Below are 17,890 nucleotides of genomic sequence, written 5' to 3'. Positions count from 1 at the left end.
AGCTACTAGTGCAACTCTAATTTTAACATCGCTTTATTGATTTTCTTGTGTAATGCATAGTCTAGTTGGAGTTATTAGATTGGTGACTAATGCCTGCACCCTACAGAGAGTGGGAATATGAAATTTCACTCCTAGGTAAACCGGTCGACCGGTTATCTTCTACCGGTTGGCTACTTACTTAATAGTGAGCAGAAATCGCTGTAAAAGCACCATTGAGTGGATTCCCAACAGATTTGGAGACAAATCCACTAGCAATGCCCACCCTCATGAACTATAAATATGATTACTCCTGTACTTTACCTCCTAGTAGTTCTTCCCATGGAAATAATTAATTTCAAGCGCTTGACTCACTAGCAATGCCCACGCTCTGCTTAACTATCCAGGACCCCTGAGAAATTAAGCTTACAGTCCTAATTAACTAACCTTTCTCGTATCTAGGATATATTATGAAGCATTAATTAAATATAAATTACGTTAATTCATGAAAAATTATAGTATAATGAACTCACTAAGATATAGTCACACCTATTAGATTAAAATTGTAATTAACTAACATATACTACCATAGGGCCATTAAAATTAATTATGGTTGTATGACAAATTGTTCGAATGAGTACGATATACCATGGTGAGTGAAATAAATTAATGAATCTGAATTTATTTAAAATTTCCATTAGTAGAATATCATAACATATCTCATTTGATGTAACTAAGTCTAATTAACTAACCTTTCTCATGTCTAGGATATATTAGGAAGCATTAATTAAAAATAAATCACGTTAATTCATGAAAAATTATAGTATAATGAACTCACTAAGATATAGTCACACCTATTAGATTAAAATTGTAATTAACTAACATATACTACCATAGGGCCATTAAAATTAATTATGGTTGTATGACAAATTGTTTGAATAAGTACGATATACCATGGTGAGTGAAATAAATTAATGAATCTGAATTTATTTAAAATTTCCATTAGTAGAATATCATAACATATTTCATTTTACGTAACTAAGTCTAATTAACTAACCTTTCTCATATCTAGGATATATTAGGAAGCATTAATTAAAAATAAATCACGTTAATTGATGAAAAAATATAGTAAGTAGGAAACGGTATGAAGACATAGTTACAATAAATGGGCTAAACAACAGTAAGAAATGTCAATATTATCAATTAAGTCCATATCTCCCCTTTATATTTTGTTAAGTTATACATATATCCATTTGAAATGGGTGAAAAAAATATCAACATTAGGCTGATTTTCCCACATGATATAAATGCTATATTTAATGGCACCTAAAAAACTGATGCAAATATCCAAACTATCAACCACTAAGTGTACCATTGTGGTGGTAGGTTTTCAACATGTGGCAGCCTATTAAAAAATGTAATAACTCCATCAACCAACCACATACATATGTTAGTATATATTTGGAAGGGAACATATTGGAAGGAGCTTGGAGACTGAACGAGGACTGGTATATGTTGGAGAACAGGTTACAAAAAACATCCAGAAGACAAATCTTCAGGTCAAGCTGCATCACACTTGGACTTTCCATTTTAACGGTATGATCTTTAACTCAATAAAGAATAGGTAAACAAATCCATAATACATTTTTTAAGCTGAATGCCCTCATCTTTCAAATGGATGGGGAAATTTTCCCAAAACCTAGTACTGATTTTTAAATGGTATGTAATGATGTTAAAGAGTTTGGATTTTGATTGTCTATAGCACATTGTTAGTAATATGCATCAGTGATCTGTTGAACAGTTGACATTAATTTATTTAATATAAGTGATTCGTGTTGGCTGTAAAAATCACACAATCATCAAAATTATAGGGTAATACATATTCAACTGACTTAAAAGGAGAGAATCAACCTTAAGAAATGTGTATTATTGACTCCCAATATGGGGTAAGTTTGGAATAAGTTTGGCGGCGTACCCAAAAGCTTCCATGCTTTTACATAGAATTATCTAAAAGTGATTTTCCATGTTTTTAAAGAACGTGCATGAGAGGTAGTAATTATTGTGACTGACAAACTCCTTGAAGATGGCAACTAAGATTAATGATGGAATTTTTGTTAACATAGTATGCCTAAATAGGGCAACATTCTAACGTTTTGACAAGGAATGAAGGCCTTAATGAAATGAACAATGAAAAGAAACAATTAGCTACGCTGTTAACATATTATAACAGTGAAAGATGTACCGGTCGACCGGTTATATAAGACCGGTTGAGAGATTTTCTCAACCAGTAGACACTGCCAAATTTTGTAAGCAGCAGCAAAATGCATCCGGTGAATTTGTAGGTCAACCACTTTCTTCCACATTATAATAGCTTAGAGCAAGGAAAGAGAATAGATTCGGTTTACGAGGAACCAAACAATTGTACCGATTGTTTTTTTATGCTCATCAAGACCAACAACACCATCCCCTACCACAAAAAAGTTGGACAATCTGAAATATTGTTCTTGCACAAGGACCTCCAAAAGCACTACAACCTTAGCCTCAACAGCAGAACCATGTGTAGGAAGTTGAATTTAACTATTACTTCACTTGGTTGTCTAAGGTCAATATAAATTATGGTGCGTTTCTGTATAGATGTCAGACGTCGATCATTGTCTAACGCCATATTTTTAGGGTATTGGCGTCGCATTTGCATTTTTACAAGTTATTTCCTCAACATAATGATTTAAGTGATATTTAATGATTTTAAAAAGTATTGCTTATGATTGTGTATAGCAGACAAGTATCAATTTTGCAACATATGACCTTTTAAATTGAAAATCATGGGGAAATTATCACGTCTGCAGTCTACACCGGTTCTATAATTTCTCAAATTCTCAATTTTTATCAAAAAATGAGAATAGATGACGTTGTCGAATTCGGTTTATCTTCAAGTATGCATTCAATGGATACAAAAGTGATATGATAATTTGTTAAAGTATTATTGGGGCACTTTTTTACGTTATTTATGTAATGTAGATGATGCAATCGGTGAAGGAGAAAACAATCAAGCGGGAGTTTGAAGTGAAGGAGGAGGACGTCGTCAATGACGATGCATTTATCGGTGGCACTTACCACCTGGGTGGAAACGGTTGAAAGAGAAGGTGTTGAAGGGTATTTCAGATGAAGAAGTCTACAAATTGCAATTCGATTGCATAGATGAGGTGGAACATTTTACAACATGTTAGCAAAAGTACCGGATTTAGTATTCGAAAAGATGATTTGAAGCGAGACAAGAATGGAGATATAATATCTCGAAAGTGGGTGTGTTATAGAGAAGGACACGAGCGACAAAGTTTATTGAAAATGACAAGCGACAGCGTGAGCCACGATCATTGAGTAGAGTTGGATGTGAAGCTGCATTTCGTGTAGGCTTGAATAGGAAAGATGGAAAGTGGATTGTAAAGGAATTTATAGGAGATCATAATCATAATTTGGTCGATGCTATCAACACACAATTCCTTCGGTCTCATCGAACAATAAGTAATCCAGATAAGGCACAAGTTGATGTTTTGCGTAAAGTAGGTGTTAAAACCACACAAATTATGGACTATATGGTCAAACAATCAGGGGGACATGAGCACGTCGGTTTCACACAAAAAGATATATACAATCACGTTGATGCAATGCGTAGAAGTGAAATTAAAGACGGTGATGCAGAAGCGGTATTGGCTTATTTGTGTGGAAAAGCAGAAATGGATTCTTCATTTTTATATAAATTCAACATTGATGAAGAAAGTCGACTAGCAAATTTGTTTTGGGCTGATTCAACTGCTTGAATGGATTATGCGTGTTTTGGAGATGTCCTAGCATTTGACACAACTTATAGGACAAATGCCTATAAAAAGCCTCTAGTAGTGTTGGTTGGTGTTAATCATCACCACCAAACTGTTGTATTTGGTTGTGCGTTATTGATAGATGAAAGTGTTGGGACATATGAATGGGTGTTGGAGACATTTCTTGAGGCAATGATGAATAAGAAACCCATATTGTTGTAACGATGGGGATAAAGCTATGCGTAAGGCAATTAAAAAAGTATTACATGATACGTGTCATCGATTGTGTTCATGGCATTTGCAACGAAATGCATTCACGAATGTGCATATTAAGGACTTCTCAAGCATATTTGCAAGGTGCATGTTCATGCGTGGGAATGAAGCAAAATTTGAAAAGGTTTAGCATGAAATGGTTGCAAATTTGGGACTTAATGAGAATCGTTGGGTGACCGAGATATATGGGAAACGTAAAAGATGGGCAGAGGCGTATTTACATGGAAATTTCTTTGGAGGGATGAGAACCACACAAAGGTGTGAGAGTATGAATGCATATCTAAATAGATTCTTAAAAATTCGCTTGCGACTGTATGAGTTTGTACAACAATTTGATAGAGCCATAATGAGAATACGGCAAAACGAGGCAAAAGCAGAGTTCGAGTCGAACAATTCTTCACCAGTGCTTTCAACCAAACTATCCATAATTGAAAATCATGCTGCGACGGTATACACGAAAGAATCTTTCCTTAAATTTCGTGAGGAGATGAAAAATGCAGAGTTATTCTTTGTGGTAGGTCTTGTAAGTGATCATTCAATGCGGGCATACACATTATCTAAGTTTAGACACCCGAACTTAAATTGGGAAGTACAATTTTGCCCGGATATTGTAACATTAAAATGCTCATGCATGATGTTTGAGTCAATTGGCATCCCATGTTGCCACATGGTGGTGGTTATGAAGGTGGAGCATTTGGAAGAGATTCCTCAGTCATGTATTATGAAGAGGTGGACAAAGTTAGCAAAGGTGTATACAAGATCAGTACCAGTGAATGAGACGGATAACGACATGGATCGGTTTGTACGATATGGTTCATTGAGTTCGATGTGCAACAAGCTCTCCTACTTTGCGTCAGATACGTCATCTTCATTTATAGAGGCCAAAAATGAAATACAAAATTTGACGGCGAGAATGGAGGAACTCTATAACTATAATTTGAAAGGGAAGAAAATAGCAGCAGATGGAGCGACAGGCACTAACCAAGTTCGTGATCCAAATATTGTGAAGACTAAAGGGAATCCAGGCAAAGTGGCAATGAATGTTCAAAAGGGAAGACGATGCAGTCGTTGTAAAAGAGTGGGTCACACAATTCGAAAGTGTCCAGAAGCTACAATCCCTCAAAATGCTCAGCCGGGTTATATGGTATGTCATATTCAATAAAAAATTGCCCCTAAGATTAATTTTGGTAGTTGTACTTACATAAATGACTAACATAATTGTTTTCATGGCATTATGAGTACGTAGGAGGAAACTAATTTGTCTTCCCAATGTGACATTCAAATGGAAATGATGCCTTCAACAAATTCATCAGTTGACATTTTTGCAACCATACATGTATGTACAATAGGCTTGTTATATAATTTCCAAACATTGATAACATCTAATTCAATAATAATTGACAACACTTAATTTTTGAAAAATGCAGGGAATGTTAGGGGAGCAGTTGTTGAATGACCGATCTGACATGTACATAGATTGTGGTGAACTTAATAATGTAAGATCGGGAATAAAGAAACACTTTTGACATGAATTTGAGCTATGCATTATTTAATGATTAGGTTTAATTAATTGGAATGGAATTGGACAGCTGAAAAAAACAATGGAATGTGCATGTGTAGATAGCAGGATTTCAGCAACATGAACAAAATATGACAACACCATGTCAAGGTGGGGATCTAAACAAATATCCAAATGAAAAGGATATGCAACCTTTTTTTTATTCCTTAACGGAGTAAGGGATGGTAGGTATTAAATCAGTATTTTTATTAGTTGACGTTATCACTTCCAGTAATGTGTACTTTTAACTTAACTATTTAATGAAAAGTTTGAATTTTGATCAAGAGTCAAGTTGATTGAGTTTGAATTTTGATCAAGAGTCAAGTTGATTGATAGAATGCAATATCCTCTACATTTATAATTTAATTGATAACAAGTGATAAAATGATTGGTAAATGGAGAAACCGATTCATTTATATCATGTCGAATAAAACGGTTAATTATGCGGATTTAATTAAATTCAATTGTGGTTAAAGTTTGACAATTAGGTGGTTATGAGTTAACTATAGGAAAGTAATCAATATGATGTGTAATTCATATGAAATAGGTAAAGTTAGTGATTTTACTCAAAATGGAACTTTGTAATGCCAGTTTCCATCAATTTCAACCCTTTTAATTGAACTTAATGGTACCTTGTCGAATGTTTACATAGCGAAAAGATATTGGTACAACTCATACCCTTTTTGTGGACGGTAGTCGTACTCCTAAATTGCACAATAGCATTGCAGGAGGCAATCGGTCGACACAACCGGTGGACCGCTTGAACCAAACGGTTGAGACAATTTTCACCAGTGTCTACCGATTGAGGAATTGTCTCAACCGGTTGAGACAATTCCTCAACCGGTAGACACTGGTGAAAATTGCCTCAACCGTTTGTTTCAAGCGGTCGACCGGTTGTGTCGATCGGTTGCCTCTAGGTAAAAATACCCTCAACCGGTTGAGCAAATACGTCAACCGGTTGATACCCATCTTCACCCGGTTGCCACTAGTTAAAAAACCATCAATCGATTGAGAAAATCCGTCAACCAGTTTGCTATATTTGTCAACCGGTTCCCACTGGTCAAATCATTCGTCAACTGGTTGAGACAATTTCTTCATTGATCAACCGCTTTCCACAACTCAAAAAATTGCTCACTCCCTTTAGAAAAATCTTCAATCACTCAATTGAACGCCGACACCGAGTCATTCTGCATCCAAAATTGTTTGAGGTGGTTGGGACAAATCCTGAACGAGTTCACACTGCATCCATACGGTCATTATCAATATGAGGAATGTTCTCAACCGGTAGGCATAATGCGTATGCCTATGAATAGTGGACTTAGCTAAATCGTTGGACTGGTTCTTACCTGCTGAACGTCATTCATCAACCGGTCTACTAATGTACTAACTATATATTTTTAGCATAGATAAATGAATATTTACAAATTGATTAGGTTAAAGATCGTACAAAATCACACATGTCGAACATGAATGATACCAACATATTACAATTTCATTTTGCCTACCATATTGAAAGAAGAGTATTTGGATATTCAAATAAAATGGACTTAATCATTAATAATGTATGGTCATCGAATCTCACAACTTCCCAATAAACATGACCATATGTGGAGATGGAAATGATAAATATAAGAAAAATGACAAATATCATAATAATAATTTTTTCATTGATCGTGTCGACGTCTTTGTACAAACAATAGCCACAATGGTTTGTTTTTCTCTATTTCCCTCGTGTAAAACTAAATCACATGCTATTTCTGACGTATTTTAACAGAATTACAAAAGTGGATCTCGTCATCGAATCACCATTTTTGAATCTCTGCATATGTCTAATGACATGCACTCCACAGTCCCACCTAAGAAAGAGAAAAGAAAAGCAAAACAACTTATTGAATGGTTGTCTAATTATACATTAGAAAAAGAATATTAATGTGAGTTATGTATTCATACTAACCCATTATCTTGGGTCGGAATCGAAGGAGCCCAATCAATGGAGAATTGGAAGACATCTTTCCCTATGTCATACAGTTTGAAGAACGTTTGACAAAATTCAACCTAATTTATTTGAAAGTGGTTAATAAATATAGAAGAGAAAAAAAACCAAATAAAAGGAAAACAAAAAGGAGAAAGCATACCACTTTTTCACACTCTTAAACCGGAACTCGTCCTGACTCTTCGATCGTAATGAATCCAAAATTTGGATATCAAAGTCTTTGAAGTCAATGACGCACAGATACCAATGACCAGGGCAATCGTCATGCATTGGAATAAATAGCTGTAAAGGTAGGAAAACAATATATATGAGTTGGGCCACAAAAAATATAGTATATTATAGGTGAAAACGATATCTACTCTAAATTTCATATATGCAATTAAACATTACAAATAATTACTAACCTTCTCGCAATCATCCAATTCGCTAATGTACTTACTCACGATGGATGTTTTTCTATCAAAAAAGGATGAGGACTCCCGTACAAAATCATTTGCTAATAAGAAAACATAATACGAACATTAGTATATTGTACTTAATATGTAAGTAAACAACAAGAGAAATATGAGCTTACTGAAAATGTCGTGGGAAGATAGCATCTTATACTTCGTATGCCTATGAATTGTCTTTCAAAATAATTTAGCTTTGAGGCTTCTAGATTTATTACCTGTTGTTGAACAATAACTTCAATAAATTTATTTAACTAATATAGCACGCATTTGATATAAATGAAGTAGGTACTTACAACATCCATCAAATTTTGTCTAGGACGTAAGCACTGAAAATCTCCACGAACTCCATGTTCATGACCAAAGTCAACAAGAAGCTCACTAAAATAATAATATGTTCAAACAAACTTGAATAAATTGGAAGCATATGAAGGCTAAAATTGTAACAACACATCTATGAATGTTCTAGACACGACAAACCTTTTTGACAATGCTCTATTGAAAACATAATCAGCGACAAGAGATTGAAGTACATTGAATGATTGAGTATCCACCACGTCTTCACGAATGGACATGGGGATTAACTAAATCGAAAACAAGACATAATTATTAACTATATATGTTAAGTATAAAAAATAAGAACAATGATTTTAAACTATTTGTATTATACCTCTGATGCTTCACGTTTTACCATCTTCCTTAATTTGTGTACAAACGGGGAGACCTTGAATTTACTTGGTTTCCTCTCCCTTGATGAACGTGTTTTCATGACATGATTAGGATAACCACATAGTGCTCGTAATGGTTCCTAATATGGAAAATGCCATTAATATACATCTATTTACTATGTAATGGTTAAGTAGTTGTAAAGAAAATAATTTTTTCTTTTATATGATACATACCTTTCCATAATCTCTTCTACTCCTTTTGATTGGAAGTGGTAAAATATTTTGATTTTCGTCTGGAATGATATGCACTTCAATTGATGTAGCACATGCATCTTCATTCTTTTCATTCAAGTCCTCGGTGCATAACTTCTCATTTGACAAAGTGTGAAGATAATGTTCATTCACATTCATATTGTTCGTATCTTCCAAACTTCTCTCGCATGAGAGCATGTCATTCTTCGTTCCTTCCTCATGCATTCTCAAAGGTTTTCCGCTTGACCTAAGGAAGAGACCTTTCACTGTAGTATAATTCTCCTCAAATTTAGCAAAAATTTGATCACAACTACTACTACTTGCACCATAAGCCATATCAATTAGACGTGTCTTTAATTGTTGAAAGGTTTTATCCATCTCCATTAAGTTCCCACCATCAACCTAGTGATATATACAACGTGATTAATAACATCATAATACAAAGGCTCAATGCTAATATAGATAGTCACGATGAATATTGTAAAACACTTACTCGTTTAATAACATCTTTGTTTAGATTGATTACAAATTTCTCATCGTCCTCATTCTCACTCGCCATTGTCGTTGCATTTCCATCAACGCAATCCCTTATCTTATTTTCTATCACCTATATTTTGAGCTACAATATATTCATCAAAATATAATACATATCAGATTTTAAATCACTAAAAACTTAAATAAATAGTAAATGACTTTCAAAACTATAACTTACATTCTCATTTGCATATCCACCAAGTTTTTTCAATCTTCGATTCCTGTCCAATACTTCATCATCTCCCCAAGCAGTAATCCGAGGAGAAGGTCGAGTATATAGCGGTAGAAATTTCTCTTCAAACGATATATGCTCGTGGTAGAATAACTACGAGTATATTTGACATAGATATATAGTTAATTCATAAATTATATTAAAACAAAATCGTATTTCACTATGATGTAAATTAATTACAAGGACATTACCATTAAAAACAATAAGCAACCACAAACCCCACTTTGTTGTTTCTTCTTAAACTCTTCAATCTCGTGCACAAGATAGGACAACACAAATTCTGCCCAATTCATCTTCTTTATTGAATCGATGTCTTCCACAAGATATAAGAAAGAACGATTCACAAAAAGCTTCATTGTTGGGCACAATAATGCACCCAACACAAATAATACAAAACGAACTTTAAAATCGTTTCCACCCTCTTTATCCTCCCTAATTTGATTTTCTAACATCACTAATGGCAATCGCCCTTTTTTATCACAATATTTTTTACATAAATCATTCTTATGGCCAACATCTTTGTTCATGCCAATCTTGAGCCCTCTTGCCCTCAATCCCATAATAAATTCAACATCAATGGGGGATAATTTGATACAAGTATTATACAACTGTAACATATAAGTGTTCGGATTAAAACTATTTATCAACCAAAGACATAACCCATGATCAATTTTCCTACATCGAAGTTGCAAGAGGCTACCAAATCCTATTTCTTCTATGGCTGCCTTTTGCTTTGGTTCTAATTTTTCAATCACTCTAATCACTCGCTCGGGGGAGCATCGAGTCTGAAGATATAACTGAAAAGATACACAAACATCAAACATGTTTACATTAATATAATTTCCAACAAATACATAAGTAAAGAAATTAAATATTCATTACAAAAAAAAATTACCTTTGGAACCACACCCTTTTGAAGTGAATATTGTTTTGAACTTTCTTTGGACTTTGCTATGAAATTTTCTTTTTCTACTTTTGAAAGTGCATTCCACTTCTTGCCCAATTTTTTCCTCAACTACATTAATTGGTCACATAATTTAAATTCTCATTTTAAAATGTAATTATATTAGACATAGCAATATTACTCCTTACATCATCATTTATCTTCACTCCTTTATCCTTCTCTTTCATCATGGCTAATTGATCGTTACTACAAAACAATTTCAAACAAATTTAACAATAACAACCACAAAAAATACATTAAAAAACATATTATTTTACATATTTCTATTTTCCCTTACTAGTAATGTATCCAAGCGCCGATAGGCCTCTTTGGATTTCTAACAACTTCAAGACCATCGCGTTCGCTCCTAAAAATTAAATCAAATCATTTAAGTCAATTTTTATAATATGATTTCGGATATAATAAATCAAACATACTTTCACCACCACATTATCTCAACATAAGTTTTTTTCACATTTCAATAAATTTTATTTTTATATCTTACTACAATCAATCAAATGCCAATTAAAATACAAATACCATTACAACTACAACATCCTCCCTAAATATCTTTACATTTAAAATGATGACAAAATTAACATATAAATTTTTTTCAATGTTCGATAATCTAACCGTACTCTTTTTCTATAATGTAATCAATCCATAAATCTAACAAAAAACATGAAATATAATGGACACAATATTGTAAAACACATAATTACTACTCACATTTTTTTCCCTTTATATAGAACTCGCCAAATAATTAGGATACAAGCGCCTTTTGAGTAACAAACAATTGTGTCCTTCTCAGCTTTCTTTTCCTTAGTACTACACGTCCTCTTCTTCTTCTTCCAGCTACGTCTTCAATTCGGGTTTTTAAACCATTAAATTTATAACCTGAAAACACCCTCTTACACCTCTTAACCAAAATATAAAATATGAAGAAAACACAAGGGTTATGAAGATTCCACTAAAATTCTCCGTGTGAAAGAACCGAAATTCTCCGTGTGACAAAATGCAGGGGTAGGAGAGAGAGAAAGCAAAAATTCAGAAAATTTACATAAAATCTTCGAGAAGATGAATCTAGTAGAAAAAATAGCTGACCTGGACATCGGGAGAAATGAAGTCTAAGACTCGGATCTTGGCACCGACCTCGCCCACAATCCTGAGCTCGCGGTCCTTGAGGGAGACTTCTTTGATGAGGTCAAGACGTCGGCTTGGAGGAGGTTGGCCCGGTTCACGGCGATGGTGGTCTCCACCCACCTGTGAAGACGTCTTTGATCCCGGTTGACGGCGAAGGTGGTCTCCACCTAGCTATGGAGACGTCTTTGATAAGGTCTGCGACGTCGGCCTCGAAGAGGTTGGCCCGGTTGAAGCCGACCGTGGTCTTCACCCAGCTGTGGAGAATCAGTCGAGAGAAAAACGGGAAAAGGGAGAGAAAACGAAGATGAGAGCGGGAAATGGGTGAGCTATGGAGGAAGTCGGCAAACAAAGATGAGGAAGTCGGCAAACAAAGATGAGAGCGGGAAATGGGTGAGCTGAGGAAGTCGGCTATGGAGGATGCGTGAGACAGCCAGCTATGGAGGGGAAGAGAGCAAATTTGGGTGAGCTGAGGAAGTCGGCTATGGAGGATGCGTGAGATAGAGAGCAAATTAGGGGGGGAAAAGGGGAAAAGGAGGAGAGATGGGGGAGAGAACGGGAGGGGGAGGTACCCAGTTGAAATTTAAATTTTTTTTTTCTTTTTCATTTGGATGGCTAAGATTTAATCATTTTCATCCAATGGATGAAAAAAAATGGAGGCATGGTACCGTAAGAGGTATTGTAGAATTTCCCTTAATACATAGTCTATTCCTCCCTTCTATATTTTAACATATATTAAATTAATTTTATTATTTTAGTTTTTTCATTCTATTTAATATATTCTTAAAAATATCATAATAATCTTATCAATTAACTTGGACATAAAATTATTAATATTTTTAAACATAAAAATATATGTATATATTATTGTTTCTTTTTAAACACGATGATTAGAAACATAAAATTTTAATAAATTAATTTATTTTAATTGTCTTATTATTAAATTTCATTTAACTTATTGTAAAAATGTATAAATCATGATATTTTAAAAAATAATCTTTTTATGTTTTTTGTATGGTATTTAGATATTATAATGAAACGCGAAATGTCGGATAAGAGATGAAGAAAAGTATTTTAAATAGTATTTCTCTTAATAATACGAAAGTAATTATTTTTTTAAAAAAATTGAAAACTAAATGGTTTATTGTACAACCGCTTTTTTTTTTTTTAAATATATAAAGTAGGAAGTTGAAGCTTCTTGTGACATTCTAAATACATTTTATAGTTTTTATACAACTACACCGCATATTTAGGTATTTGGAAATGGTAACATTAAACTGAAATTCCCATCTTAAAATACTTCTTAGCATTTTTAGTTTGAAATTTCCATTAAAAATTAAATTACACTATATGAACTTAGAAAATTTTCAAAAACTCTAAAAATATTAAATCCAGTATAAATTTTATTCAATTTTTTTAGAAATAAAACCATTATGGATTTTATTTTATTTGAATATATTAAATCACTTTTAAAATAAATTTTAAAATGAAAAAAGTTTATTTTGTTTGGAGTTCTTAATTAATTTATAAACTTAAAATTAAGAATTGTTTATTTTTTATCTTAAAATATAAGGTTTCTTTCAAAAATTTAAAACCATGTCTTAGTAAAAAGAACAAAAATATAAAAATAAATAACTTAATTTCTTATTTTAAAATTATTTAATATAAATTAATTTTCAAGATAAAATTCAAGATTGATAGAAATAATGATTCAATTTAATATAAAATAATAGGTTCTCAAAATTTTACTATTTAATTATAAATAATAAACTTGTGCTTAGTTGCCTAAAGTGCATTCACCTTTGGGTGCTTATATGAAACAAATTCAGTTTTGTTTGGTCATCTAAGTGGCTCAAGGTGTACCTTTTAGGCATTTGAGCTGATACTTTGTACCATCTCTTGTAATTTAAAAGAATTTTTAATTTTGATATATATATATCTATATATATATTATGATAATAGTTTTTGATATTGTAGATATTGTTCATCTAAGTTTTAAATTTTCTATAATGTTTTTATTGAAATGGTATTTGAAGCTTAAGAGTAATTTTGAATTAATCCAATTAGGAAAATAGTATTTGAATTAATCATGCTAAAACACAAATTTACATTTTTCAAATGATCATTAGATAGAGTTTACCTTAATTATTAAACCATTTTTTTCCTAATTAGGATAAGAGAAGAGAGAGCAACTTATTTCAATTTTTTTGTACATTATTAGAAAGTATTTATTTCTTAGAAAAATTTATGAGAAGATATCTTAGTTGTTCGGTCTCCCTTTATTTGATAATATCACTATGAAATCAAAAGGAATCAATTTCATGCTCACTTGCTTTTCTGTAATTCTTCTTCCATAATTACAAAAAGAAGAAATAAATCCTTAAATTTCACTAATGAAAAAAGAACAAAATTAAAGAAATAAAAAATTTATATTTTCACTTCCCCTTTAATGATCTTGAACAAGAAGGAATATAATTTCCTTGCATAAGAATGACTATGAAAAAAAAACACCATTAATGAAGAAGGTATATGTTACAAAAAAAAAAAAAAAAGAGAAAGGAAGAAACAAATACCTCACAACAACATAAGCTTTCAACTAAGCTTTCTCATAGTATATTTCGAATAGCATCTAATTTTTTTATTCATATTGCCAAATATACAAAATTTTTAACTTGGACGAGTAAAAAAATTAGAAAATATCTTAAAATATATAAGGTGCAAATAAAAAAATAAAAAATAAATAACACCAATCAAATTGATTGCTTTTAGAGACTTGAGAAATTTAAGATTTATGTCTAATTAAATTTATTGGTTTCAATAAAATTTCAAACATCAAATCCTTTTGGCATTAGGATTTCTAATTATTAATTTTTTTTTTCAAAAATTTGCTCATTGGCTTAAAATTTTTTTGGGTCAAATTAAATTTTTTATTTCAAATCCTTTTGGTATTAGGATTTCTAGTTGCCAATAAAAAAACAAATCAAGCTAAATAAATAAATAAAGTAGTAAAAGCAAAGCTTAAAAAAATATATATAAGAAATTTGAATCAAAATTCAAAATAAGAAAAATAAAAATAGTGAAAAAAAATAAAAGTTTGGAAAACTTGTTCCTTGGCTTAAAATTCTAGCCAAATAAAATTTATTATTTCAAATTTTTTAAGGGATTTGTAGAGGGACAAATTTTATGTTGACTCATTAATTGCCGCATAATAATTGGCTAATAATATATTAACATGTCATATAAGGTAATCTAATAAAAAATCAAATAAATATTATAATTATCATGATTAATTAATTATGATAATTATCATAATAAATAAGATTTATCTCTAGAAAATTTAATTGTGATAATTATGGTAGATAATTAATTATGATAATTAAAATAAATAATAATTATCATCTGCTCGATCAGACCACAACACGATTAAGTATGTGAAAAATGATATGTTTGATTTCCGATTGACTTCTCAGAATCTCTAGAGTTACTCCTACCAAAAATCTATATATGAACCAAGAAGGTGTCGCCCTCATCCTTGAAGCAATTCTTAGACAGTAGATGGAAAGAGGTTTGAGATTTTCTTCCACATCTTCAACCTTTCTCTGTACAAAGACATGAACGAACATCAAAAAACAAATAAGAATGTTACCGGGTATAGAAATTGTCTTTAAACAAATCATCTTATTCTTGAAGAACCCCAAAATTGAGACCATACAGTATTCAATGATTTTGGTTCCCTCCCTTTCCTACATTTCTTCACCAAACAAACATAATGACCAGCCGGGTTTAAGCATTGACATGAAGCTATCATTGTAATTCATACCAAGAATGCAAGAAATGCATGCATTCAGCGTAAGGAAGATTATGAAAAAAAAGAAAAGAAAAGAAAAGAAAAAACAAGGAATTGAATTGTTCTTCTTATTGGCGTACGCTTTACGATTGCATGGACGTGAAGAGGTTGAAGTCGGAAATTGAAAAACTCCAATTGGTTTTCATTGGCCATGCATTCATCTGCTACCACGTCGAAGTGTTCGTGGAGATCTTCATCTTGCTCTTCCCGTGGCAGTGGTGATGGGTGCACAGGATGGAAATCCGTCTTCTTGGTGAACTTGGTGTGTTTGGTTCTCGAGAAAAATTACAGCACAAAATCACTTTTGATTAGTGATTACAACACCATCTCTCTCTCTCTAACTAGTTATAATATGGTTGTTGGGGGTTTGGCGGTTATATATATATGGGCATAGTCGGTAGGAAATTCAGACCCTGAGTTTGGCTTCTCTGTCGTGAGTCTTTTGTCGAAGATTGAAGTGACCAACAAATATTGCCACGTGTACAAATTTTTTAAATCAAAATTGTACATGACAAAGTGTGTTAAAAATATATAATATGCTTCTTAGGGGAAAAAAAGAAATTACATTCATACGGAGTAAAAGGTGATCGAGTAATTTATCAATTGGTTTAGTGGTTTCTCATATGTGAAGTGATTTAGTGGTTTAGTTTCGTTAATGTTAATAACATAACATGTTATCAAAAATGTAAATTAAAAATGTTATAAAATGCTATAAGTGGTGTTTTACTTAATTTTAGTGTGTTTGACAGTGATTTTTGAAAGCATTTATAGTATTTCTAATACTTTAAAGCAAGTCTGTTTCATAGTGATTTTATGATACTTTTCTAATATTTTTAACAGTTAAAAAATTTTATCATTCAAGTGTTAAAAATATTATAAATATTTTTTAATATTAGTACCAAATGCACTATTAATATGGTTCTTTTTCCTATTTTATATAGGTAGATAACTATTTGCTACTTTGTATTTAGCCCATACCTCAAGATAGGATGTTTCAATATTTTTTGTGAAAATTTCACATTTGATAAAATTTTAAAAATGTTTTTAAAAAGTTGAAAAACTAGTTATAATGCTTTATAAAAAACTATTTGATTCTCTCAAAAACACTTTAGTAAGAACATTGTCATTAAAACATTTAAACGTTATAGTTTCTTATACAAATCTTCTTATTATTCACTAATCAAAATAATTAGTTTCTTTTTGAGTATTTAAAATGATATTTAGATGCAAAAAAAAAGTCGGCATTCAACATAATTTTTTTAATTTTTTATAGATAGTAGTAATATTATAATAAACCAAAAACTTTTATTAAAAAAAATATATATATATATATATTGTTAAAAAAAACTTAATTTTTTTTTTTTTTATGAAAGGGAAGTGAAAGAGGAAGAGAAGAGTGAGAAGAAAGTGGAAAGTGAAAGAAAAATGGAGAATAACGGGAAATGATATTTTAGGAATATATGAGTTTTTTTAAAGAAATATCTCTTTCAAAATATTATCAAATAGCTATTTTTCATTTTAAAAACGTTTTTAAGTTTTTTTTAAAGATTAGGAACACTTTTAAAAATTATTGTCAAATGCTTTCGGGTACCTTCCCCTAATGGGAAGGGGTTCAATTTTAATAAACGGGTTAGGGACAAGTTTAGAAAATTTTTTTAAAACCCGAGACAGGCCCCGTCCCGATTATATATAAAATTAATTTAATTTAATTTTTATTTTACTATTTTTAATATATAGAAAAATAATAAATATTTTTAATAAAATAAGTTATAAAAATATAATAATTTAATTATTTATAAAATATATTTATTTTAATGTAATTAAAATTTTTTAAAGTAATTTAAAAAAAAAATTAAAAAAAGTTAAACGGGGTGGGGCGAAGCGGGGCGAGTACGGGAATTTATCATACCGCCCCCACCCCGTTTAATTTTTTAAATGGAACGGGGATGGAATTTGTTTTGAATAAATGGGGCGGGGTTGGGATGGAGGCGACCCGTCTTGAACCCACCCCGTTGCCATCCCTACTTGAGAGACAGGTCCATGGACTTGAGCCCAAAGTACAAACTAGGCAAAGGCCTAGACAGTGCAAAACATATACAGATATGGTCATGGGATTTCTCTTACTTATTGGGATTGGCAGGGTGGCGATATTGAGAAAGCAACTGATTGGATATTTAGCAATCCCGCTGCTGCTAGTTCATCAGATATGG

The 17,890-nt window shown here is 31.9% G+C and overlaps 2 protein-coding genes and 1 long non-coding RNA gene across 3 annotated transcripts; all 3 read right to left on the bottom strand.

Annotated features, from left to right (window-relative positions):
* Positions 1-8,274: 8,274 nt before the first annotated feature.
* On the bottom strand, positions 8,275-8,996 carry LOC117909602. The gene is made up of 4 exons (XM_034823670.1): positions 8,967-8,996; positions 8,735-8,872; positions 8,545-8,648; positions 8,275-8,445 (listed from the first exon to the last, which is right to left on the bottom strand). The coding sequence occupies exons 2-4, from the start codon at positions 8,831-8,833 to the stop codon at positions 8,319-8,321; spliced, it is 330 nt and encodes a 109-aa protein (XP_034679561.1). The 5' UTR covers positions 8,834-8,872; positions 8,967-8,996; the 3' UTR covers positions 8,275-8,318.
* Positions 8,997-9,577: 581 nt separating this feature from the next.
* Positions 9,578-12,003, bottom strand: LOC117908260. Its single transcript, XM_034821880.1, has 4 exons — positions 11,798-12,003; positions 9,942-10,547; positions 9,717-9,843; positions 9,578-9,603 (listed from the first exon to the last, which is right to left on the bottom strand). The coding sequence occupies exons 2-4, from the start codon at positions 10,365-10,367 to the stop codon at positions 9,578-9,580; spliced, it is 579 nt and encodes a 192-aa protein (XP_034677771.1). The 5' UTR covers positions 10,368-10,547; positions 11,798-12,003.
* Positions 10,859-11,560, bottom strand: LOC117909480. Its single transcript, XR_004650380.1, has 3 exons — positions 11,423-11,560; positions 10,992-11,060; positions 10,859-10,900 (listed from the first exon to the last, which is right to left on the bottom strand). It is a non-coding gene; the product is annotated as an uncharacterized LOC117909480 (long non-coding RNA).
* Positions 12,004-17,890: the final 5,887 nt, after the last annotated feature.

Source organism: Vitis riparia, chromosome 19 (assembly GCF_004353265.1).
Source record: "Vitis riparia cultivar Riparia Gloire de Montpellier isolate 1030 chromosome 19, EGFV_Vit.rip_1.0, whole genome shotgun sequence".
Lineage (NCBI taxonomy): Eukaryota > Viridiplantae > Streptophyta > Magnoliopsida > Vitales > Vitaceae > Vitis > Vitis riparia.
Note: the sequence above shows the minus strand (reverse complement) of the source record. Positions and strands in the feature narration are given on the sequence as shown.